This window comes from Amblyraja radiata, chromosome 12, assembly GCF_010909765.2.
Source record: "Amblyraja radiata isolate CabotCenter1 chromosome 12, sAmbRad1.1.pri, whole genome shotgun sequence".
Taxonomy (NCBI): Eukaryota; Metazoa; Chordata; class Chondrichthyes; order Rajiformes; family Rajidae; genus Amblyraja; species Amblyraja radiata.
This window is the reverse complement of record NC_045967.1, coordinates 58,369,092-58,395,950: the sequence shown is the minus strand read 5'-3', so window position 1 is coordinate 58,395,950 and position 26,859 is coordinate 58,369,092. Positions and strand designations below refer to the sequence as shown.

The 26,859-nt window shown below is 49.6% G+C and overlaps 1 protein-coding gene across 1 annotated transcript in view; it reads left to right on the top strand.

Annotated features, from left to right (window-relative positions):
- The first annotated feature begins 245 nt into the window (after nt 1-245).
- Nucleotides 246-26,859, top strand: part of il13ra1 (interleukin 13 receptor subunit alpha 1) — a 30,137-nt gene continuing 3,523 nt past the window's right edge. Inside the window, exons 1-7 of the mRNA XM_033030864.1 lie at nt 246-497; nt 8,816-8,973; nt 13,058-13,205; nt 14,364-14,475; nt 17,756-17,940; nt 23,974-24,125; nt 25,731-25,860. Of these exons, the coding sequence (XP_032886755.1) occupies nt 407-497; nt 8,816-8,973; nt 13,058-13,205; nt 14,364-14,475; nt 17,756-17,940; nt 23,974-24,125; nt 25,731-25,860 (976 nt within the window). The 5' untranslated portion in view covers nt 246-406. The remainder of the gene's footprint in view (nt 498-8,815; nt 8,974-13,057; nt 13,206-14,363; nt 14,476-17,755; nt 17,941-23,973; nt 24,126-25,730; nt 25,861-26,859) is intronic.

Genomic DNA, 26,859 nt, shown 5'->3' with positions numbered 1-26,859 from the left:
CCCGACCCGTTGTCTTCCCCCAGCGCTGTGTCTGGCTGAGACGTCACTGTTGCCCCCCCCCCCCCGCCCCGTCTGTGCATCGGGCGAGGGGACAGCACTGGCTGTGGGGCCGAAGGGCCGGTGTGAGCGCTGCCAGGAGCGGTGACGAGGCGCTGCCTCCCACGCCCTGTGACGCTGCTGGGATATTACAGCTTGTTCCGTTGTTGGGAAACACTCACACGGACAGATAGAGAGACACAGACAGAGCGAGAGACACGGACAGATAGAGAGACAGATAGAGACAGACAGACACAGACACAGAGAGAGAAACAGAAACAAACGAGAAGGAGAAGGAGAAGGAGAAGGAGAAGGAGAAGGAGAAGGAGAAGGGGAGGAAGGAGCCAGCGCCGCCGTCTCGCTCCGCACCATGTCCGGCCGCTTGCAGCAGCTGCTCGCCTTCTGTGTGTCCGGCTGGTTGGCGCTGACCGCCCGGCCCGTCAAGGCGGCAAACTGTTCCGGTGAGTCTTTCCTCCCGCTCCCCCTCCCCCTCCCTCTCCCCTTCCCTTTCTCCCCCTCCCTTTCTCCCCTCCCTCTCTCTCCCTCCCTCTCCCCCTCCCCTCTCCCCCCCATCCTCTCCCCCTCCACTCTTCTCCTGAGTTACTCCAGCAATGTGTGTCTATCATCAGTTTATTGTCACGTGTACCAAGTGAAACTATGTTGTTGCGTGCTAACCAGCCCGCGAAATGGCAATGCGTACATGTTTACAATCGAGCCATGGACAGTGTACAGATACACGATGGGAATCATGTTTAGTGCAAGGTAAAGCCAGTAAAGTCTGATCAAGGATAGTCTGGGGGTCACTAACGTGGTAGATAGTAGCTCAGGACTGTTCTCATGTATCTGTACATTGTGGACGGTTCGATTGGAATCATATATTGTCTTTTCACTGACACCCAAAACAAAACGCTTTTCACTGTCAACAAATGTCAACTCAATCCTTGGACCAAGCACAAGGTGCTGGAGCAACTTGGCCAGTCGGGCAGCATCGGCTTTGGTCTGGGACTTTTCTGACCCCCCTCTGCCTCCATCCAACACATGTTTTTCTCAAGATTGCAGCATCTAGCCTGTGAGCTAGACGTCAAAGTAGACGTAGATGGCTTGGTGAGTGTCTGCTGGCAACACCAACATCGGAGGAGTTGTGGACAGTGGGGAGGGCTGTCAGAGGATACAGCTGCAGAAATTGGCGGAGAGACGGCAGATGGAGTTGAACCTGAGCAAGTGTGAGGTGTTGCACTTTGGGAGGGTGAATGGAAGGAAGGTTCTATATAGTTAACAGCAACAATGTAAGTGAGTTTATTGGCCAAGTATATAGACTGGATAGACTCGGCTTGTACTCGCTAGAATTTAGAAGATTGAGGGGGGATCTTATAGAAACTTACAAAATTCTTAAGGGGTTGGACAGGCTAGATGCAGGAAGATTGTTCCCGATGTTGGGGAAGTCCAGAACAAAGGGTCACAGTTTAAGGATAAGAGGGAAGTCTTTTAGGACCGAGATGAGAAAAACATTTTTTACACAGAGAGTGGTGAATCTGTGGAATTCTCTCCCGCAGAAGGTAGTTAAGGCCAGTTCATTGGCTATATTTAAGAGGGAGTTAGATGTGGCCCTTGTGGCTAAAGGGATCAGAGGGTATGGAGAGAAGGCAGGGATGGGATACTGAGTTGGATGATCAGCCATGATCATATCGAATGGCGGTGCAGGCTCAAAGAGCCGAATGGCCTATTCTTGCACCTATTTTCTATGTTTCTATGTTTCTATTCACATACAAGGAATTTGCCTTGGTGCTCCGCCCACAAGTAACAACATGACATACAGTGACAGTTACAAATGACTCAGAAAACACTAAACATTAATAATAATAAAACATTAATGATGAAGAGCAGAGGGATCTTGGAGTCTGAGCTCACTGATGGTGGCAGCACTGGTAGATTGGCTGGTAAATAGGCATGTGGTATGTTGGCCTTCATAGCTCGGGGCATTCAATACAAGAGTCAAGAAGTCATGGTGCAGCTCTCTCAGACTTTGGTCACTTGAAGTGTTGCATGCAGTTCCAGTCGCCCCCATTACAGTAAAGATGTGGATGCCCTGGAGAGAATGGAGGAGAGGTTTACCGGAACGCTGCCTGGATTAGAGGGTTCAGCAGCTGCCGGGATAGACCTCTGGAATATTTTCTCTGGAATGTCGGAGGTTGAGGGGAGACTTAATAGGTGTAAACATTTATAGACAATAGACAATAGGTGCAGGAGTAGGCCATTCGGCCCTTCGAGCCAGCACCGCCATTCAATGTGATCATGGCTGATCATCCACAATCAGTACCCCGTTCCTGCCTTCTCCCCATATCCCCTGACTCCGCTATTTTTAAGAGCCCTATCTAGCTCTCTCATGAAAGCATCCAGATAACCAGCCTCCACCGCCCTCTGAGGCAGAAAATTCCACAGACTCACAACTCTCTGTGAGAAAAAGTGTTTCCTCGTCTCCGTTCTAAATGGCTTACTCCTTATTCTTAAGCTGTGGCCCCTGGTTCTGTAATCCCCCAACATCGGGAACATGTTTCCTGCCTTTTAACGTGTCCAAGCCCTTAACAATCTTACAGAGAGGTATAGATATGGTAGACAGTCATAACCTTTTTTTCCCAGGATGGAAATATGAAACACTAGCTTTATGATGAGGGACAGGAGTTTAAACATGATTTAGGGGCAAGTTTTTTATTACCCAGAGGGCGGTGGGTGCTGGAACGCGCTGCCATGGGTGGTGGTGGAGGCAGATATGAGAGTGGTATTTTTAAGGGGCTTTTAGATGGTCACTTGGTCAAGAAACTTTCACAGGGATATGGATTGTGTACAAGCAGCTAAAAGTAGGTCCCGGCATCATGTTGGGCACACGGACATTGTGGGCCGAAGGGCCTGGTCCTGTGCTGTACTATTGTGTGTTCGGATGTTGAGTCAAGTGATGGGGTATCTCACAGTCAGCATGGGGAGCGAGGTCCTGATGTTAACGCTGTTGATGTTAACGCTGCCGGACCCACATCTCCAGATTAACGTTTTGTTGCTTTACCGGTTATTCATCAGTGATAGGAGCAGAATTAGGCCATTCAGCCCATCAAATCTACTATCAAATCTACTCTGCCATTCCATCATGGCTGATCTATCTTTCCCTCTGGACCCCACTTTTACCCTTCATCCCTCCCTCCTTCCTTCCTCCCATCTGCCTTTCCTTTGTCCAGAACCAGGGGCCACAGTTTAAGAATAAGGAGTAAGCCATTTAGAACGGAGACGAGGAAACACTTTTTCTCACAGAAAGTGGTGAGTCTGTGGAATTCTCAGCCTCAGCGGGCGGTGGAGGCAGGTTCTCTGGATACTTTCAAGAGAGAGCTAGATAGGGCTCTTAAAGATTGCGGAGTCATGGGATATGGGGAGAAGGCAGGAATGGGGAACTGATTGGGGATGAGCAGCCGTGATCACATTGAATGGCGGTGCTGGCTCGAAGGGCCAAGTGGCCTACTCCTGCACCTATTGTCTATTGCTTCCACCTGCCCCAATCTCCCAACTCCAACCCAACCTAGCCCCATGTGTTCATCAACCTTCACCCCTGCTCACTCCATCCAGCCATCCATCCATCCACCCATCCATCCATCCATCCATCCATCCATCCATCCATCCATCCATCCATCCATCCATCCATCCATCCATCCATCCATCCATCCATCCATCGACCGACTGACTCCTGTCTCGCCTCTTCCCCCTCTCCCCTTCATCCCGGCTGCCATCCCTCTCCACCCTCAGCCCCGAGGCCAGGCCTTGGCTACAGACATCGACCCTTCCTTCCTTCCTGCTCCTCAGATGCTGCTCATCCTACTGCCCCTCCTGGTTTTCTGCTGAAACTCGGGACCACTGCCTTGGGGAGAGATCTGAGACTGAGATGAGAAAAACATCCATTCCTCTGAAGATTGACAATTCCCATCTGAGATACTTGCGGTTGCCAAGTCCATGAGCTTGGTGTATGGGAAGAAATCCTGATTTGGACAGATTGTTGGTTGTTTGTGAAAATCAGAAGAACTATCTGCAGAAGCTGTACATCTCGAGCCAGAATCTCCTGGGAATATTCAGCATATTCACAGAATCTGGAGAAACAGGGCTTATCTGTGGTTCAAGCTGTTGTGAATTCCGCTTCCCTTTGTACAGATGTGGCGATGACCCTCTCTGTTCCCAATGGTTTCAGTTCCATGTTCTGTGCTGCACTGGGGCAGCAGGGGGGTGCAGCGGTAGACTTGCTGCATTACAGCGCTTACAGCACCAGAGACCTGGGTCTGATCCCGACTACTGGTGCTGTCTGAAGCTTCTCCCCGTGACCTACGTGGGTTTTCTCCGAGACCTTCAGTTTCCTCCCACACTCCAAAGTCGTGTAGGTTTATAGGTGAATTTGCGCGGTACAAATGTAAAATCATCCCTTGGATAGTATTAGTGTGTGGTGATCGCTGGTTGTTGTGGACTTGGTGGCCGAAGGGTCTGTTTTCGCGCTGTATCTCTAAACTAAGCATAACTGCAGCATTCGGTTCTGGTCGCCCCCATTACAGGAAGCATGTGGGGGCTTTGGAGATGGTACAGAGGTGGTTTACCAGAATGTTGCCTGGATTAGCGGCTATTAGTTACAACAAGAGGCTGCACAGACTTGAACTGATTTCTCTGGTGCATCTGATTAGAGACGAGACCTGATATAAAATTATCAGCGACATAGATAGGGTAGACAGTCAGAACCTTTTTCCAAGAGCACTCGGGGTGCATAGGTTTAAGGTGATAGGGGAAAGTTTCAAGTAGATGTGTGGGACAAAGTCTCCTGTCAACCTCAGTTCTCCCAGCATTTTGTGTTGTGCTCCAGTTTCAAACCACTGTTAAGGCTTGGACACGCTAGAGGCAGGAAACATGTTCCCGATGTTGGGGGAGTCCAGAAACAGGGGCCACAGTTTAAGAATAAGGAGTAAGCCATTTAGAACGGAGACGAGGAAACACTTTTTCTCACAGAGAGTGGTGAGTCTGTGGAATTCTCTGCCTCAGAGGGCGGTGGTGGCCGGTTCTCTGGATGCTTTCAAGAGAGAGCTAGATAGGGCTCTTAAAGATAGCGGAGTTTTGGGGATATGGGGAGAAGGCAGGAACAGGGTACTGATTGGGGATGATCAGCCATGATCACATTGAATGGCGGTGCTGGCTCGAAGGGCCGAATGGCCTCTAGTCCTGCACCTGTTGTCTATTGTGTATTGCTCCAGTTTCAAACCACTGGTCCATGTTGCCTCATGAGCTGGAGTTGTCTGAATGCCAATCCTTCTGCAGTAGAGCCTCTTTCTCCCACCACCACCCCCTAAATCTTCAACACTTCTGTAAAATGTCACCATGACCTTTCTTGCACAATGGGGAACAAACACAGTCTTTGCTGTTCCTCTGCCCTGCTGCAGGTATCACTCTGCTGTGCTGAGCTCTCAACAGCTCTGCGGTGCCACTGACTCCATATACACCCCCCCCCCACCCCCCGAGGGTTAGGGGTTGGCATAGAAACAGAACAGGCCCTTCGGCCCACTGAGTTCATGTCGACCAGCGAACCCCGCACACTAACACTATCCTACACACACTAGGGACAACTATACCAAGCCAATTAACCTACAAACCTGCACTTCGTTGAAGTGTGGGAGGAAACCGGAGCACCCGGAGAAAACCCACGCAGGTCACGGGTAGAACGTACAAACTCCACACAGACAGCACCCGTAGTCAGGATTGAACCCAAGTCTCTGGCGCTGTGAGGCAGCAACTCTACTGCTGCGCCACCGTGCCGCACGATTCCCGTTGACTTGGGAAGGCTGGGATACGGGCTGGGTTGGAGGGCAAGTCAAGTCAAGAGAGTTTATTGTCATGTGTCCCAGATAGGACAATGAAATTCTTGCTTGCTGCAGCTCAAAGGAATATGTAAACATAATACAGAACAGGAGATAAATGTTCAGTGTGTCTATATACCATAGACCATATATATATACACAATAAATAAACAGATAAAGTACAATAGGCTGTTATTGTTCAGAGATTGTTTGATGGCGAGTTTAATAGCCTGATGGCTGTGGGGAAGAAGCTGTTCCTGAACCTAGATGTTCCAGATTTCAGGCTCCTGTACCTTCTTCCCGATGGCAACGGAGAGATTAGTGTGTGGCCAGGATGGTGTGGGTCTTTGATGATGTTGGCAGCCTTTATGAGGCAGCGACTGCGATAGATCCCTTCGATGGTGGGGAGGTCAGAGCCGATGATGGACTGGGCAGTGGTCACAACTTTCTGCATTCTTTTCTGCTCCTGGACGCTCAAGTTACCGAACCAAGCCACGATGCAACCGGTCAGCATGCTCTCTACAGTGCACCTGTAGAAGTTCGAGAGAGTCTTCCTTGACAAACCGACTCTCCGTAATCTTCTCAGGAAGTAGAGGCTCTGATGTGCTTTCTTTATAATTGCATTAGTGTTCTGGGTGCTTCATCCCACCAGTGAGTCCACACAGCACAGAAACAGGCTCCTCTGCCCACAATGCCCAATCTACACCAGTCCCACTTTGTCCATGTCCCTCTAAACCTTTCCCATCCACGTACCTGCCCACATGTTGTTATTGTAGCTGCCTTCACACAGAGGGTGGTGGGTGTATGGAACGAGCTGCCACAGGAGGTAGGTGAGGCACCTATGGTAACAACATTGACAAGGCATTTGAACAGATACATGGATAAGAAAGATTGACAATAGACAATAGGTATAGGAGTAGGCCATTCGGCCCATCGAGCCAGCACCGCCATTCAATGTGATCATGGCTGATCATCCCCAATCAGTATCCCGTTCCTGCCTTCTCCCCATATCCCCTGACTCCGCTATTTTTAAGAACCCTATCTAGCTCTCTCTTGAAAGCATCCAGAGAACCGGCCTCCACCGCACTCTGAGGCAGAGAATTCCACAGACTCACAACTCTCTGTGAGAAAAAGTGTTTCCTCATCTCCGTTCTGAATGGCTTACTCTTATTCTTAAACTGTGGCCCCTGGTTCTGGACTCCCCCAACATCGGGAACATGTTTCCTGCCTCTAGTGTGTCCAAACCCGTAACAATTTTATATGTTTCAATGAAATACCCTCTCATCCTTCTAAACTCCAGAGTGTACAAGCCCAGCCGCTCCATTCTCTCAGCATATGACAGCCCGCCATCCCGGAAATTAACCTTGTAAATCTACGCTGCACTCCCTCAATAGCAAGAATGTCCTTCCTCAAATTAGGGAACCAAAACTGCACACAATACTCCAGGTGTGGTCTCAGTAGGGCTCTGTACAACTGCAGAAGGACCTCTTTGCTCCTATATTCGATCCCTCTTGTTCCCCTCTCCTGGGAATTAACCTTGTATTTTCTTTTTTGTTCCTCTTTCCTCGTTGTGTACTATGTTTACATATTCTTATATTCTGTTGAGCTGCAGCAAGTAAGAATGTCTTATCCCGTCTGGGACATATGGCAATAAAACACTCTTGACTGTTGAGGATGGGAGTGTTGCCGAACCTGTTCTGAGCTCAGTCTGAATCTGCCCAGCCTCACGGTGGGACAACACACCTCACAACTTTTTCACCTTTTATCAGAAGCAAGTAACCGCTGGAAATAAAACACCACAAATATTGTGACATAAAATGTTGGCCAGATTAGCAAAGATTGTAAAATACAGAACACCAACTGTTGCTCACCCACACAGTTAACCCTTTACTGCAACCCAGTCTTGTGCTCGACTCTGTCTCTCTTGTTCTTGCCACCCCTGGAATTAGTACTTGCATCTTAAGTATTGCTTTCATTTTGAACACCGTCAATTAGTCTATAATTACAGGACGATTCTACCTGCAGTTCCCTATCAACGGGTGCGTGCGAGTGTGAGTGTGTGTCAGGGTGTGTGTGTGTGTCTGTGTGTGTGTGTGTGTGTGTGCGTGCGTGTGGGTGTGTTCATGTCTGTGTGTGTGTATGTGTGTGTGTGTGTGTGTGTGTGTGTGTGTGTGTGTGTGTGTGTGGGTTAGCGTGTGTGTCTGTGTGTGTGTGTGTCTGTGTGTGTGTGTGTGTGTGTGTGTCTGTGTGTGTGCGTGCATGTTTGTGTCTGTGTGTGTGTGTGCGTGTGTGTGTGTGCGTGCATGTCTGTGTGTGTGTGTGTGTGTGTGAGCGTGTGTGTGTGTGTGCGTGAGTGTCTGTGTCTGTGTGTGTGTGCGTGTGTGTGTGTGTTAGCGCGTGTGTGTGCATGTCTGTGTGTGTGCGTGTGTGTTAGCGTGTGTGTGTGTGTGTGTGCGCGTGCATGTCTGTGTGTGCGTGCGTGTCTGTGTGTGTGTGTGTGTGTGTGTCTGTGCGTGGGCGTGTGTGTGCGTGTGTGTGTTAGCGTGTGTGTGTGTTAGCGTGTGTGTGTGTTAGCGTGTGTGAGTGTGTGTGTGCGTGCATGTCTGTGCGTGTGTGTGTGTGTGGGTTAGCGTGTGTGTCTGTGTCTGTGTGTGTGTGTGTGTCTGTGTGTGTGCGTGCATGTCTGTGTCTGTGTGTGTGTGTGTGTCTGTGTGTGTGTGTGTGTCTGTGTGTGTGTGTGTGTCTGTGTGTGTGCGTGCATGTCTGTGTCTGTGTGTGTGCGTGCATGTCTGTGTGTGTGTGCGTGTGTGTGTGTGTGCGTGCATGTCTGTGTGTGTGTGTGTGTGTTAGCCTGTGTGTGTGTGTGTGTGTCTCTCTCTCTCTCATCTGCTCACACCCTGTGTCTCCCTGCCCTACAGTGGAGCTGCCGGCCCCGACCAACCTGACTGTGGTGCTGAGAGGGATCGGCCACGTTAACTGCTCCTGGTCCTGGCTCACACCACGGCACCTGGAGAACGACACCAGCAGCCTCTACCAATACAAAAGTTCATTTCAGTACGATGATGGCCGCTGGGAGGTAGGTGTCCAACTTGGTCATTGCCCATGTATGTTTTATTTTAAACTGAACAGTCGACCCACTGAATCAGTTTAATATCCCTTTTAATGTTATTTTCCATAAACTGCATCAACCCCACACTCTTCTCCACTGATGCCCTTATTATTGCCATGAGTAGATTTAGTCCTCAATCCTTATTTGTCCTTGCCAAACTTTATCATCCTAATATGGGCAATATCCTCACAAACAATTGGAGTAACTCAGCGGGTCAGGCAGCATCTGTGGAGAACATGGATAGGTGATGTTTCACACAGTGCTGGAGTAACTCAGTGGGTCAGGCAGCATCTGTGGAGAACATGGATAGGTGATGTTTCACAGAGTGCTGGAGTAACTCAGCAGGTCAGGCAGCATCTGTGGAGAACATGGATAGGTGACGTTTCACAGAGTGCTGGAGTAACTCAGCGGATCAGGCAGCATCTGTGGAGAACATGGATAGGTGACGTTTCAGGTCGAGACCCTTCAGATCGTGAGTCAGGGGAAAGGGAAACTAAAGATATAGACAGTGATATCAAGAGATATATAACTCTCTAACTTCAAGAAATCCTTGCAATCCCCCTCAGCGGGTGCCGAAGCATCTATGGAGCAAAGGAAATAAGAAGGGTTTCCGCCTGAAACGTTGCCTATTTCCTTCGCTCCATAGATGCTTCTGCGCCCGCTGAGTTTCTCCAGCATTTTTGTCTACCATTCATTTGATCTATACTACCCACTATATCTCTCGTTTACCTTTCCCCTTGACTCTCAGTCTGAAGAAGGCTCTCGACCTGAAACATCAGCCATTCCTTCTCTCCAGAGATGCTGCCTGTCCCGCTGAGTTACTCCAGCATTTTGTGGCTGTCTCGGGGAGGGCACCAGTAAATGGGGAATTTTCGCTATACGGAGGCTGGTGGGTGAATGGAAATGGCGCGGAAGTTGAGCTGGGCATTCAAAAGACTCTTGGACAGCAACATGGATAGAATGGTTTAGGGGTATATAGCAAATGGGACTAGTTTACCTGGTTTAGTTTGGTGATACAGTATGGAAACAGGCCCTTCGGCAGGTGTAACAAACTGGCTGAATTATAGACAAATTAAGAAAGTCTGGAAAAACTCAGCAGGTCAGGCAGCATCTGTGGAAAAAATAACAGCTAATGGTTATTGTTTAATGTTATCTGTTCTGATTGGATAGCAAGCAAAGCTTTTCACTCTACCTTGCTACCTGTGACAATAATAAAACCTAAATCTAAGTTCATGTTTCAAATCAATAAACTTTTGTCCTTCTGAAGAAAGATCTCTTCATTGGCCTGATGGTCTGCATCCCAGGGTACTTAAGGAAGTGGTTCAAGAAATCGTGGATGCATTGGTGATAATTTTCCAATGTTCTATAGACTCAGGATCAGATCCTGTGGATTGGAGGGTAGCTAATGTTATCCCACTTTTTAAGAAAGGCGGGAGAGAGAAACCGGGGAATTATAGACCCGTTAGCCTGACATCGGTGGTGGGGAAGATGCTGGAGTCAATTATAGAAGATGAGATGGCCACACATGTGGATAGCAGTAACAGGATCGGTCTGAGTCAGCATGGATTTACGAAGGGGAAATCATGCTTGACTAATTTTCTAGAATTTTTTGAAGATGTAACTAGGAAAATGGACAAGGGAGAGCCAGTGGGTGTAGTGTAACTGGACTTTCAGAAAGCATTTGATAAGGTCCCACATAGGAGATTAGGGCACATTAGAGTCCTATCTAGCTCTCTCATGAAAGCATCCAGAGAACCGGCCTCCACCGCCCTCTGAGGCAGAAAATTCCACAGACTCACAACTCTCTGTGAGAAAAAGTGTTTCCTCGTCTCCGTTCTAAATGGCTTACCCCTTATTCTTAAGCTGTGGCCCCTGGTTCTGTACTCCCCCAACATCGGGAACATGTTTCCTGCCTTTAACGTGTCCAAGCCCTTAACAATCTTACAGAGAGGTATAGATATGGTAGACAGTCATAACCTTTTTTTCCCAGGATGGAAATATGAAACACCAGCTTTATGATGAGGGACAGGAGTTTAAACATGATTTAGGGGCAAGTTTTTTATTACCCAGAGGGTGGTGGGTGCTGGAACGCGCTGCCATGGGTGGTGGTGGAGGCAGATATGAGAGTGGTATTTTTAAGGGGCTTTTAGATGGTCACTTGGTCAAGAAACTTTCACAGGGATATGGATTGTGTACAAGCAGCTAAAAGTAGGTCCCAGCATCATGTTGGGCACACGGACATTGTGGGCCGAAGGGCCTGGTCCTGTGCTGTACTATTGTGTGTTCGGATGTTGAGTCAAGTGATGGGGTATCTCACAGTCAGCATGGGGAGCGAGGTCCTGATGTTAACGCTGTTGATGTTAACGCTGTGGATCATTTGATAAGGTCCCACATAGGAGATTAGTGGGAAAAATTAGGGCACATGGTATTGGGTGTAGAGTGCTGACATGGATAGAGAAGTGGTTGGCAGACAGGAAACAAAGAGTAGGGATTAACGGGTCCCTTTCAGAATGGCAGGTAGTGACTAGTGGGGTACCGCAAGGCTCGGTGCTGGGACCGCAGCTATTTACAACATACATCAATGATTTGGATGAAGGGATTCAAAGTAACATTAGCAAATTTGCAGATGACACAAAGCTGGGTGGCAGTGTGAACTGTGAGGAGGATGCTATGAGAATGCTGGGTGACTTGGACAGGTTGGGGGAGTGGGCAGATGAAGTTTAATGCGGATAAATGTGAGGTTATCCACTTTGGTAGCAAAAACAGGAAGGCAGATTACTATCTAAATGACGTCAAGTTGGGAAATGGGGAAGTACAACGGGATCTGGGGGTCCTTGTTCATCAATCTATGAAAGTAAGCATGCAGGTACAGCAGGCATTGAAGAAAGCGAATGGCATGTTGGCCTTTATAACAAGAGGAATCGAATATAGGAGCAAAGAGGTCCTTCTGCAGTTGTACAGAGCCCTAGTGAGACCGCACCTGGAGTATTGTGTGCAGTTTTGGTTCCCTAATTTGAGGGACATTTTTGCTATTGAGGGAGTGCAGCGCAGGTTTACAAGGTTAATTCCCGGGATGGCGGGACTGTCATATGCTGAGAGAATGGAGCGGCTGGGCTTGTACACTCTGGAGTTTAGAAGGATGAGAGGGCATCTCATTGAAACATATAAGATTGTTAAGGGTTTGGACACGCTAGATGCAGGAAACATGTTCCCGATGTTGGAGGAGTCCAGAACCAGGGGCCACAGTTTTAGAATAAGGAGGAAGCCATTTAGAACGGAGATGAGGAAACACTTTTTCACACAGAGAGTGGTGAGTCTGTGTAATTCTCTGCCTCAGAGGGAGGTGAAGGCGGGTTCTCTGGATACTTTCAAGAGAGAGCTAGATAGGGCTCTTAAAAATAGCGGAGTCAGGGGATATGGGGAGAAGGCAGGAACGAGGTACTGTTTGGGGATGATCAGTCATGATCACATTGAATGGCGGTGCTGGATCGAAGGGCCGAATGGCCTCCTCCTGCATCTATTGTCTATTGTCTATTGGCGCAGCGGGTGGAGCTGCTGCTTCACTGCTCAGAGGCCCGGATTTGATCCTGACCTCGGCTCCTGTCTGTGTGCTCCTCCAGGTGTGGCCCCACCTCACCTGCACCTTGTTCTCCAGGTGTGGCCCCACCTCACCTGCACCTTGTTCTCCAGGTGTGGCCCCACCTCACCTGCACCTTGTTCTCCAAATGTGGCCCCACCTCACCTGTACCTTGTTCTCCAGGTGTGGCCCCACCTCACCTGTACCTTGTTCTCCAGGTGTGGCCCCACCTCACCTGCACCTTGTCCTCCAGGTGTGGCCCCACCTCACCTGTACCTTGTTCTCCAAGTGTGGCCCCACCTCACCTGTACCTTGTTCTCCAGGTGTGGCCCCACCTCACCTGTACCTTGTTCTCCAGGTGTGGCCAGACCTCACCTGTACCCAGGTGTGCGTTATCTCTGTATGATGTCTTTCCGTTACTGTAACCCCCCCCCCTCCCGCACCAACCACCTGTTTTCTGTTGCCTTCAACTAGCAAAGAAAAATAAACTCACTTCTGTACCGGGAGCAATGTGTGGATCGTAACCGGAAAGTTATCTTTAAAGTGCGAGTGTATGTGAAAAACGAAACTGGATCTTGCCGATCAAGCAACTGGGTTTCCATTACAATCCCCTCGGATGAAGGTACGGCCACGTTTCTCACTGTTTGAGCACAGACTCCATCTGCACCTCGTGCTGTCTCGGCAAGGCCAGCAACATAGTCGAGGACCAGTCTCACCCTGAGGCTCTACAAGGCGCTGGTCAGGCCACATTTGGAGTATTTTGAGCAGTTTTGGGCACCATATCTGAGGAAGGATGTGCTGGCTCTGGAGAGGGTCCAGAGGAGTTTTACAAGAATGATCCCAGGAATGAGTAGGTTAACCTATGATGAGCGTTTGTCGGCACTGGGCCTGTACTCGCTGGAGATTAGAAGGATGAGGGGGATACCTCATTGAAACTTAACAAATAATGAAAGGCTTAGATAGAGTGGATGTGAAGAGGATTTTTCCACTGGTGGGGGAGCCTAGGACCAGAGGTCACAGCCTCGGAATAAAAGGACGCTCTTTTAGGAAGAAGAAGGAATGTCTTTAGCCACAGGGCGGTGAATCTGTGGAATTCTTTGTCACAGAAGGCTGTGGAGGACAAGTCATTTATTATTTTTAAGCCAGAGATAGATAGATACTTGATTAGTGCGGGTGTCAGGGGTTATGGGGAGAAGGCAGGAGAATGGGGTTGAGAGGGAGAGAGAGAGATAGATCAGCCATGACTGAATGGCGGAGTAGTCTTGGTGCAGCGGTAGAGTTGCTGCCTTACGGTGGCAGAGACCCGGGTTCTATCCCAACTCCGGGTGCTGTCTGTACGGAGTTTGCATGTTCTCCCTGTGACTATGTGCGTTTTCTCCTTGTACTCCAGATTTCACCCATATTCCAAAGACGTGTAGGCTAATTGGCTTCTGTAAACTGTCCCCAGTGTGTAGGATAGTGCTAGTTTCAAGGTGATTGGTTGTTGGCGTGGACTGGGTGGTGCATCCACATGGTATCTCTGAGGGTCTAATTAACCTATGTTCTCCCTGGAAGAACTAAGACTCAGCAACTGCTGTGAAACAATAAACCACGGACCATGTGGGAGAGGGTGTTGAACACAAGAGTTTGCTAAACACATCTGCGGGATTGTCGGCTTGTCTTGCTGTTGCTTTGTCACACCAACATTTGTCGGGTGTGTGTGCTGCGGGCTGGGTTAATGTTCCACAGAGCGGGAGATTGATTGAGTAACAGCCTGAATTCTGTGTGGCCTCTCTGGCAGGTGTCGTTGCTGTCGAAAACTTCATCTGCGTATTCTATAACTTTGAATACGTCAACTGTACCTGGGACGTGAATCCGACCGCACCTGATGCCATCTATCACTTCCATTACTGGTAAATAAGTGTTGAGTCATGTCGCCTTAGTCATGGAGTCCTGCTGCACGGAAACAGGCCTTTCAGCCCATCTCATCGGTGCCTGCCAGCTTTTCCAACAACTGAGCTTCCGGGGGCAGTAGGAGAGTTGCTGCCTCACAGCGCCAGAGACCCAGATTCGATCCTGACTACGGGTGCTGCCTGTTTATACGTTCCCCTCTGTGAGCGCGTGGGGTTTTCACTCGAAAGATGTGCAGATTCGTAGGTTAATTGGCTTCTGTAAATTGTCCTGAGTTAGCAGGATGCAAAACTGGGATATCATGGAACAAGTGTAGGGGTGATCATTGGTCAGCCTGCACTCGGAGGGCTGAAGGGCCTGTTTCCACACAGTATCACTAAACCAATCAAACTAAACTAGTCCCATTTGCAAGCGTTTGCCCCAATGTAACCCTAAACATTCTATCCATGTTTGCTGTCCACAGGCTCTCAAATTATGTCATTACATAGAAACATAGAAAATAGGTGCAGGAGTAGGCCATTCGGCCCTTCGATCCTGCACTGCCATTCGATATGATCATGGCTGATCATCCAACTCAGTATCCTGTACCTGCCTTCTCTCCGTACCCCCTGATCCCTTTAGCCACAAGTGCCACATCTAACTCCCTCTTAAATATAGCCAATGAACTGTGGCCTCAACTACCTTCTGTGGCAGAGAATTCCACAGATTCACCACTCTCTGTGTGAAAAATGATTTTCTCACCTCGGTCCTAAAACACTTCCCCCTTATCCTTAAACTGTGACCTCTTGTTCTGGACTTCCCCAACATCAGGAACAATCTTCCTGCATCTAGCCTGTCCAACCCCATAAGAATTTTGTAAGTTTCTATATGATCCCCCCTCAATCTTCGAGATCCTCCCTTAATCTTCCCGGATGCCCGGATCAACTTCTTCTGCCAGTTCCATTCGCCCACCAGCCTCCGTGTTGTGAAGATAGTTGCCCCTCAAGTTCCGTTTAAATCTTTCCCCTCTCACCTTAAACCTGTGCCCCCTAGATTTCCGCATCTGCTCCCAGGATGAGGTGTTCCACACCAGGGCACCGGAAATGTCCTCATTCTTCAGGGAACGGGGGTTCCCCTCCCCTACTATAGATGAGGATCTCACCAGGGTCTCTTCAATACCCCGCAACACTGCTCTCTCTCCCCATCCCCCCACTCGTAACAAGGGTAGAGTCCCCCTAGTCCTCACCTTTCACCCCACTAGCCGTCACATACAACAAATAGTCCTCCGTCATTTCCAACATGACCCCACCACTCGCCATATCTTCCCATCCCCCCTCCCCCCATATCTGCTTTCCGCAAAGACCGCTCCCTCCGTAACTCCCTGGTCAATTCTTCCCTTCCCACCCGCACCACCCCCTCCCCGGGCATTTTCCATTGCAACCGCAAGAGATGCTACACTTTTCCCTTTACCTCCCCCCTCGACTCCATTCAAGGACCCAAGCAGTCGTTCCAGGTGCGACAGAGGTTCACCTGCATCTCCTCCAACCTCATCTATAGCATCCGCTGCTCTAGATGTCAGCTGATCTATATCGGTGAGACCAAGCGCAGGCTTGGCGATCGTTTCGCCGAACACCTCCGCTCGGTCCACAATAACCAACCTGACCTCCCGGTGGCTCAGCACTTCAACTCCCCCTCCCATTCCGAATCCGACCTTTCTGTCCTGGGCCTCCTCCATGGCCAGAGTGAGCAACACCGGAAATTGGAGGAGCAGCACCTCATATTCCGCTTGGGCAGTCTGCACCCTAGCAGCATAAACATTGACTTCTCCAATTTCCGGTAGCCCTTGCTGTCTCCTCCCCTTCTCAGCTCTCCCTCAGCCCTCGTGCTCCTCCCCTTCCTTTTTCCTTTCTTCTCCCCGCACCCCCCCCCTCCCCACCCTACATCAGTCTGAAGAAGGGTTTCAGCCCGAAACGTTGCCTTTTTCCTTCGCTCCATAGATGCTGCTGCACCCGCTGAGTTTCTCCAGCAGTTTTGTCTACCCCCTAGTTTTAGACTCTATAAGGTCATTGCTGAGTGACGTTGTGTCCTTGAATCATTTCATACATGGAATAGGCCCCTTGTGCCCACCTCTAATTCCACATTTACCGGTGAATGATGAATTAGGTGAGGGCATCCCTCCTCTCTCCAGCTTTAAACCCCCCCAGGCATGGTAAGATCCTTGTAATATCCCCAGTATCCACCCATCATAGAGTGCTGCAGTGTGTGTGTGTCTTACTGTTTCTTTACCATTGGGCCTCAACTACCTCCTCTGGCAGCTTGTTCCATACACCCACCACCCCTTGTGTGAAAATGTTACCCTCAGACGCCTCTTAAATCTTTCCCCCTTCACCTTCAACCTATGTCCTCTGGTCCTTGATTCACCTACTCTGGGCAAGAGACTGTGCATCTACCCAATCTATTCCTCTCATGATCTTATACACTATAAGATCACCCACAACCTCCAGCTCTCCAAGGAATAGAGACTCAGTCTACTCAACCAACCTCTATAGCTCACACCCTCTAGTCCTGGCAACATCCTCATAAATCTTCTCCATACACTTTCCTTCTTTCCTATAACACGGTGCCCAGAACTGAGCACAATACTCTAAACGTGGTCTCACCAACGTCTTACACAACTGCAACATGACCTCCCCACGTCTATACTCAATACTCAGGTGGCCAATAGCCTTTTTGACCACCTTATCTCCCTGTGACTCGACCTTCAAGGAACCATGCACCTGTACTCTCTTCCCCGTCACTTATGTCCAAACCTCTTGCAGCTTTCTCTTCCACATTATAATCAGTCTGAAGAAGGGTCCCGACCCGAAACATCAACTGTCCACGTCCTCCAGAGATGCTGCCTGACCCGCTGAGTGACTCTGTCTTCCACACAATGTCCTCAAATCTTTTCATGTTTAAGAAAGAACTGCAGGTGCTGGAAAAATCGAAGGTGGACAAAAATGCTGGAGAAACTCAGCGGGTGAGGCAGCATCTGCATTGGCCCGAAACGTCACCTATTCCTTCGCTCCATGATGCTGCCTCACCCGCTGAGTTTCTCCAGCATTTTTGTCTACCTTTGAATCTTTTCATAGACAGGCTGGTGCTCTGCCCTCCTCTGTGCCCGTCCCTGTCCAATGACATTGTTCCTACACCAGGGTGAGCGGAGCCGGACACTGTGATCAGTGTGGATGTTCAATGGTCACTCTGCGGGGCCCACTGTGTATGTTGTAGCCCCTAAACCCAGCCTGCCTTGTACTCCCTCAGGCAGAGATCCATGGCGAGTGTTCAGAACTGCAGCGACTACATCTACAAAGGGAACCGCCGCGCCGGCTGCCAGATTGACGGCGACAAGCTATTAAAAGAGTCGGCTTTGAACAGTCGGGTGCAAGGAGTGAGTGCCAGGGGGAAGATTAAACCGTTCTACTACAAGCTGGAGAGTTTTGCCTTTGGTACGTGACTATTCTCAACTTCCATGGGCGGAAATCCTGGGGGGGTGGTGTGTCCCCTCCATGTTTTGAGGGGTGGGGGAACCATGTTTTGTAATCCGGATTCTGAAATACAGTGGAAAAAATCCCATTTAAAAATCTCAGCTTTCCGCAAGACAGCGGGGGTGGGACTGCCGATCGAGGGAGGGCGCCGATTGGACGAGGGAGACGTCAGTCAGCAGGCAGGGGGGGGGGGGGGGGGACAAAATCATTCAGCGCGGTGATTGGAGGAGGGGGACGTCCTGGTGGAGCAAAGATCATGGAGCGGAGCTTGGATCGTCCCGTTCGCGGGGCCTTTCATCGCCGTGGGATCTCTTCCACCGCCCCTGCTGTACAAATTGCTGTGTCGAGGCGATCGAGGCTCCCGATATTGAAGCCACCACCGGGCGATGAAAGGCCCCGCGAACGGGCCGATTCAAGCCCCACCATTCGGGGCGGGCGAAGCTGCTGTTGCTGGAGTTCGGAGTCGGTCACCAACCAGGTCGGCTCCCGATGTTACCGTCCACAGGGCCCACGGCCGAAACCTCGTGTGTGGGTGTGTGTCTCAAAATTGTGTACCCCCCATGTGTTGATACTGATTTCCGTCCCATGTCAACTTCTGCTCACCCAATGCCCGTCCCAGTGAGATGATGCCATGCCCTTGGGCCAGTCATGTTGGTGCCAACTGTGTGTGACCAGTGATTCCACTCCCCACCCCCTCTACCCCCTCCATTGCTACCTCGTGTGACCCTCAGCAGTGCCCCAGTGACATAGAATGTACAGCACAGGAACAGGCCCTTCAGCCCATCATGTTTCTGGCCAACACGAGGCCAAGACCACTTGCCTGCACTATCCATTGTGGATGATCAGCCATGATCACATTGAATGGCGGTGCTGGCTCGAAGGGCCGAATGGCCTACTCCTGCACCTGTTGTCTATTGTCCATATCCCTCCATTCCCTGCACATCCAAACGGCTCTTCAATGGCACTATCAGAAAGTGGAGAGAGTGCGGAGAAGATTGAAGATGATGTTGCCAGAACCCGTGGGCCCGAGCTACAGGGAGAGGTTGGGCAGCCGGAGACTTTACTCCTTCTAGTGATGGATTCTTAAAGAGGTGAAGAGAATGGCGAGGGGAATAGATTGCAGCAGGGTGAACACACCGAGTCTTTTACTCGGAGTTGGGGAATCGAGAACCAGAGGACTCTGGCTTAAGTTGAGAAGGAGAAAGTGTAACAGGAGCCAGAGGCCCAAGCATTCTACACACGGTGGTGGGGGTATGGACACATGCAGGCAATGGAGGAATATGGATCACCATGAGATTGGCAGAGGAGATTAGTTTAACCTGACATCATGTTGGGCACCGACATTGTGGGCTGCGGGGCTAGTACCTGTGCTGTACATTGTGGGCTGAAGGGCTAGTACCTGTGCGGTACATTGTGGGCTGAAGGGCTAGTACCTGTGCTGTATATTGTGGGCTGAAGGGCCTGTACCTGTGCTGTACATTGTGGGCTGAAGGGCCTGTCCCTGTGCTGTACATTGTGGGCTGAAGGGCCTGTCCCTGTGCTGTATATTGTGGGCTGAAGGGCTAGTACCTGTGCTGTATATTGTGGGCTGAAGGGCCTGTCCCTGTGCTGTACATTGTGGGCTGAAGGGCCTGTCCCTGTGCTGTATATTGTGGGCTGAAGGGCCTGTCCCTGTGCTGTACATTGTGGGCTGAAGGGCTAGTACCTGTGCTGTACATTGTGGGCTGAAGGGCCTCTGGTGTGCTGTACTGCTGATCTACGCCAAGGGCAGGATTCAACTCTGCATTAACATGAATACGTCTCCATTCAAAATATCTGTGATCTTAGTGATTTTTATTGTGTAAATATTTGAACCAGGAAATGAGCAGTTATTATTATTATTAAACTTCTGCAAATGACTAATGTGAGGATGAGACATGCAGGAAATGTGAGGATGAGACCCACGATAACACATTGGGCAATGTGCAGGAAGGAACTGCAGATGCTGGTTTAAACCGAAGATAGACACAAAATGCTGGAGTAACTCAGCGGGTCAGGCAGCATCTCCGGAGAGAAGGAATGGGTGATGTTTTGGGTCGAAATTCTTCTTCAGACTTTGGCAGGGGAAAGGGAAACAAGAGATATAGACAGAGATGTGGAGACACTTGCCAAACATTAACGATGATGAAGGGAACAGGCCATTGTTAGCTGTTTGTAGGGTGAACCTGGTGTGACTTGGGTGATGGAGGGAGAGAGAGAGGGGGAATGCCGGGGCTACCTGAAGTGAGAGAAATCAATATTCATACCACTGGGGTGTAAGCTGCCCAGGAACAGAAGGAAGCAGAACGCAGGTACACAAAATTGCTGGGGAAACTCAGCGGGTGCAGCAGCATCTATGGAGCGAAGGAAATAGGCGACGTTTCGGGCCGAAACCCTTCTTCAGACTCTCCTGAAGCAGAATGCAAGCAGCTTGGTCCATACGTGAACTGATCAAGATTCCCCCTAGTCCTCACCTTCCACCCCATCAGCCACCGCATACAACACATAATCCTCCAACATTTCACGCACCACCATGCTGCCTGTCTGAAGTGTAGATGGAGTCAATGGTGGGGAGTGTGGTGTGTGATGGACTGGGCTACATCTACAATGGTGGGGAGTGTGGTGTGTGATGGACTGGGCTACATCTACAATGGTGGGGAGTGTGGTGTGTGTGGGACTGGGCTACATCTACAATGGTGGGGAGTGTGGTGTGTGATGGACTGGGCTACATCTACAATGGTGGGGAGTGTGGACTGTGTGGGACTGGGCTACATCTACAATGGTGGGGAGTGTGATGTGTGATGGACTGGGCTACATCTACAATGGTGGGGAGTGTGGTGTGTGTGGGACTGGGCTACATCTACAATGGTGGGGAGTGTGGTGTGTGTGGGACTGGGCTACATACACAACTGTGCAATTTCTTGCAGTCTTGCGCAGAGCTGTTCCCCAACCAAACTGTGATGCATCCCGAAAAGTCGACTCACCACTTTGTTCCTCTGAAGGTCAATAGAAGCCGCCCGAGTCATTTCTAAACTAGCAGATGGCAGATGTTTGATATGAAAGTGGGTGAAAGGTGTTTGTGGACAGACGGAAACACAGAGGCAAGATTTCAACCACAGCAGCCCTGATAGCGTGGAGGTTATACCTACATTTATTGTTGCCACATGTACCGAGGCAGAGGGAAAAGCTTCAGTTTGCCGACTGTCCAATCAATTTGGATAATACCATACATAAATGTAATCAAGTCAAACTCCAGTTCTATAGGTGGAGCAAACGGGAAAATACAGAGTGCAGAATCTAGTTCTCAGCATTGTAGCGCATCAGTTCCACAGACAAAGTCCAATGTCCGCAATGGGGTAGAGGTGAATCGGACAGTACCCTAGCTTATGGAAGGACCATCAGTTGGTGTCATGGTTGTGAGATATTGTGAGCAGAAGGCCTGTTCCTATGATGTGTAGGAAGGAACTGCAGATGCTGGTTTACTCCGAAGATAGGCACAAATAGCTGGAATATCTCAGCGGGTCAGACAGCATCTCTAGAGAGAAGGAATAGGTGACGTTTCGGGTCGAGACCCTTCGTCATTCCTTGAGTCCTTCAGGTGTGAAGAAGGGTCTCGACACAAAACGTCACCTATTCCTTTTCTCCAAAGATGCTGTGTGTCCCGATGATGTTCTCAATGGTGCAAGAGGCAGAAGTGGTGAGTAGTCCATCCCTGCCCTTGTCTCTCTGAATGGACCGCTCCTCACCTCCAGTCCCTCAGTGACCTTCCATTGCTTGTCCCCTTGGCTGTTGTCTCTCCAGGTTCCTCTTGCCTCCCACAGTCTTGTTCTCATTAAGACTAGAGGCAAGTTGTTAATTCCGTCTGTCAATCCATCCACAAAAAACATCCGCACTGCCCTTTGAGCCAGAGTGCAGTCTCATCGAGGAACGTTAGTAGCAGGGTGATCAGTGTAAACACATGCTGAGGTCCCAGCAAAGAAGGACCAGCAACAGACCACAAACTGCATTTGTAATGTTGAACCAGGGATAAATATTGTCCAGAGTAGCTCTGTTTTTCCACATAGTTACACAGGATATTTATACACTCACAGCTGTTGATACTTATTGTAACTTGCATGGAAGCCACTTGGCCTATTGGGTCTGAGGGTGTATAGTACAGAGAATAATACTAGTACAGAGAAAAATGTTCCCAATGTTGGGCCAGTCCAGAACCAGGGGCCACAATCTTAGAATAAAGGGGAGGCCATTTAAGACTGAGGTGAGAAAAAAAAATTTCACCCAGAGAGTTGTGAATTTGTGGAATTCCCTGCCACAGAGGGAAGTGGAGGCCAAATCACTGGATGGATGTAAGAGAGAGTTAGATAGAGCTCTAGGGGCTAGTGGAGTCAAGGGATATGGGGAGAAGGCAGGCACGGGTTATTGATTAGTGACGATCATCCATGATCACAATGAATGGCGGTGCTGGCTCGAAGGGCCGAATGGCCTATTCCCGCACCTATTGTCTACGTTTCTATGACCCATATCCCATGTCTAAAACCCCTATAAATGCCACTGTAATATCTGCTCCCATTACCAGCCCTGGCAGCGCATTCCAGGCACCCTGTGCAAAAACAACACTTGCCCCGCACGACACCTTTAACTGTTGCCACTCTCACCTTAAACCCATGCCTCCTGGTCTTTGATATTTCCACCCTGGGATGAAAGACCCTATTTATTCTCTTGTATATTTTATAAACTTCTGTCAACTCTCCTCGCAAACTCTGACAGTCCAGAGACGACAAGACAAGTTGGTCCAAGGTCCTACAGTAAATAAACACCCTGTAATTCCAAAACCACTCTGGCCAACCTCCTCCGCACCCTTTCCAAAGCCCCCACATCAACCAGCGCAGCACACAATACTCCAATTACAGCCTGAACCAAGTTCTCTAAAGCTGTGGTAGACAAAGGTGCTGGAGAAACTCAGCGGGTGCAGCAGCATCTATTGAGCGAAGGAAATAGGCGACGTTTCGGGCCGAAGCCCTCCTCTAAAGCTGCAACATGGCTTCCTGATTAGATTAGCTTGGCACCAGGTTCAGCAGTGACACTGGGCCAATAGACAATAGGTGCAGGAGGAGGCCATTCGAGCCAGCACCGCCATTCAATGTGATCATGGCTGAACTTCCCCAATCAGTACCCCGTTCCTGCCTTCTCTTCATATCCATTGACTCCGCTATTTTTAAGAGCCCTATCTAGCTCTCTCTTGAAAGCATCCAGAGAACCTGCCTCCACCGCCCTCTGAGGCAGAGAATTCCACAGACTCGCCACTCTCTGTGAGGAAAAAGAGTTTCCTCGTCTCCGTTCTAAATGGCTTACTCCTTATTCTTAAACTGGGGCCCCTGGTTCTGGACTCCCCCAACATCGGGAAGTTTATAAAACACTAAATGTGCAGACTGTTCTATAGTATGATCCGTGCAACACTGGTGCTCAGTGATGTGGCTTAAAGTGAAACTCTTCAGCAAAGCTGACTGCAGTTGTGTGGATCAGAGGGATATGGATCGCGTGCAAGCAGGGACTAGTTTAACTTGGCATCATGCACAGAGTTTGTGGGCTGAAGGGCCTGTTGCTGTGCTAGCCTATGCCCCATGTTCTCTCAAACAGTTGGAATAACTGAAAATACTTTATGGAGACACAGACTCAAGCAAAGCAGAAACAATCTTGCGACTGAACCATCCTACCAACAACTAGAGAGCAGTCCCAAACTACTCTCTACCTCGCTGGAGATCCTTGGACTATCTTTGATCGGACTTTACCAGCTTCATCTTGCACTATACATTATTCTCATTGTTCCATTGATCATGTATCTGTACACTGTGGACGGCTCGACTGTAATCATGTATTGTCTTTCCGCTGACTGGGTAGCGCACAACAAAAGCTTTTCGCTGTACCTCGGTACACGTGACAATAAACTCAACTAAACTACCTTCTACTTTCTTGAAGTGAAATTACGCCCGCCAGGAAGGATAAATGTGGCGCGCATTCGCGAGGGCTTTAACGTGAGCTGGGAGATTCCCAGTGACTGGAAATCACATTGCACCAAATACGAAGCGAGAGTTTGCAGTGTGAAGCGGGATTCATGTGTCGTCTATGAGGTGAGTCTCTGCCCTTGTTATTGGGGCTGTGTGGGTATACAGGGTGTGGAGGGCTGTGCATTTCAGTATAGGAGCAGGGAGGTTCGACTGCAGTTGTACAGGGTCTTGGTGAGACCACACCTGGAGTATTGCGTACAGTTTGGGTCTCCTAATCTGAGGAAGGACATTCTTGCCATAGAGGGAGTACAGAGAAGGTTCACCAGACTGATTCCTGGGATGTCAGGACTTTCATATGAAGAAAGACTGGATAGACTCGGCTTGTACTCGCTAGAATTTAGAAGATTGAGGGGGGATCTTATAGAAACTTACAAAATTCTTAAGGGGTTGGACAGGCTAGATGCAGGAAGATTGTTCCCGATGTTGGGGAAGACCAGAAAAAGGGGTCACAGTTTAAGGATAAGGGGGAAATCTTTTAGGACCGAGATGAGAAAAACATTTTACACACAGAGTGGTGAATCTGTGGAATTCTCTGCCACAGAAGGTAGTTGAGGCCAGTTCATTGGCTATATTTAAGAGGGAGTTAGATGTGGCCCTTGTGGCTAAAGGGATCAGGGGGTATGGAGAGAAGGCAGGTACAGGATACTGAGTTGGATGATCAGCCATGATCATATTGAATGGTGTTGCAGGCTCGAAGGGCCGAATGGCCTACTCCTGCACCTATTTTCTATGTTTCTATGCAGACAGGAGACTGTTGACATTGAATGGCGGTGCTGGCTCAAAGGGCCGAATGGCCTACTCGTGCACTTATTGTAAAATAAATAAATAAATGATTAGTTTATTTATATAACCTTCATACTGTCCTGTCAGCAAACAGACTAGATATAATTACAATCGAGCCGTCCACAGTGTACAGATACAGGATTAAGGGAATAACCATTAGTGCAAGGTAAAGTCCGATTAAGGATATGAAGGAAGGAACTGCAGATGCTGGTTTATAGACACAAAATGCTTGAGTAACTCAGCAGGTCTGGCAGCTTCTCTGGAGAAAAAAAATAGGTGATGTTTCGGGTCAAGACCCTTCTTCAGACCTGACCAGTGAGTTTATGATTAAAGATATCTTGTTTACACTAGTTCTATGTTCATCCACTTCCTCATCCACTCCCTACAGACTAGGGGCAATGTTCAGAGGCCAATTAACCTCCAAACGACAGAAGGTGCAGGAGGAGGCCGTTCGGCCCTTCGAGCCAGCACCGCCATTCAATGTGATCATGGCTGATCATCCCCAATCAGTACCCCGTTCCTGCCTCCTCCCCATATCCCCTGACTCCGCCGTCTTTAAGAGCCCTATCTAACTCGCTCTTGAAAGCATCCCGAGATTTGGCCTCCACCGCCCTCTGAGGCAGAGAATTCCACAGATTCACCACTCTCTGGGTGAAAGACACGAATGTGGGAGGAATCAGGAGCACCCAGGGGAAACCCACATGGTCATGGTGAGAACGTGCAAACTCCACACAGACAGCACCCGAGGTCAGGATCGAAGAGTGGTCTCTGGCGTTATGAGGCAGTAGCTCCACCCGCTGCGCCACAACTAAAACATAAGGTGTGACAGGTAATCTACTCTGCAGAATGGTTCTGTCCACGATTGTAAATTCTTCTTGCCTGCAGTGCCAGAATGCAGTGGAGAAGATCAATGATGCCGACACCAAGTCCAAGAACTCTATCCAGGTGCGGGCCATGTACGACGTATGTGGCTCCTCTGGGATATGGAGTGAGTGGACACCCAAGCACTATTTCGGTAAGAGAAATCACTGCCCTTCTGTTAGTCAGCAGGCTTCATGTAACTCAGTGGGTGGGTCCGGCAGCATCTGTGGAGAACATGGATAGGTGACGTTTCACAGAGTGCTGGAGTAACTCAGCGGGTCAGGCAGCATCTGTGGAGAACATGGATAGGTGACGTTACACAGAGTGCTGGAGTAACTCAGCGGGTCAGGCAGCATCTGTGGGGAACGGATTGGTGACGTTTCGAGTCGAACCACTTCTGGCCTCATGAGTGTTTTGTGCAAAGTCTGTGATGGTAAAAATACTCTGTGTGGTTTCCTAAAACTAATTTGTAAACGTGACATTCTGACAGAAAGCCGCCACAGCATTTGAGATTGATTCAGGTTGAGAGATACAGCGTGGAAACAGACCCTTCAGCCCACTGAGCCCATGCTGACCAGCGATCACCCGTACACTAGTTCTATCCTACACACAAGGGACAATTTACCAAAGCCAATTAACTTACAAACCTGCACGTCTTTGGGATGCGAGAGGAAACCGGAGCACCCGGAGTAAACCCACGTGGTCACGGGTAGAACATGCAAACTCCGTCCAGACAGCACCCGTAGTGGGGATCGACTCGGCTCACTGGCGCTGTGAGGCAGCAACTCTACCGCTGCGCCACTTTGCCACCCAGGGTTGACCTGTAGGTAGCGTCGCCAACTTCCTCACTCCCAAATAAGGGACAAAGAGTCAAAATGCGGGACACATTCCCGACGGCAATTCGTTGACCGACTGGGCCGTGGCTGGGTGAATGATGAGTTGTCCCGGGTGCTGGACTGCACACAAAGCCCAGCCGGCGGGCCAGCTGAGGAGTTTTGTCCCGGGCCGCGCGACGTCGCGCAAAGTCTGGCGCCCCGTCCAACTCGTGAACCGATGATCGGCCATGAGAAGGAGGGGTGGTGGTGGTGTCGGCAGTAAGCCAAGGTCCGAAGGTCGGACAGCTGGCCGGGCTGCTGACCGACCGACGATGGCC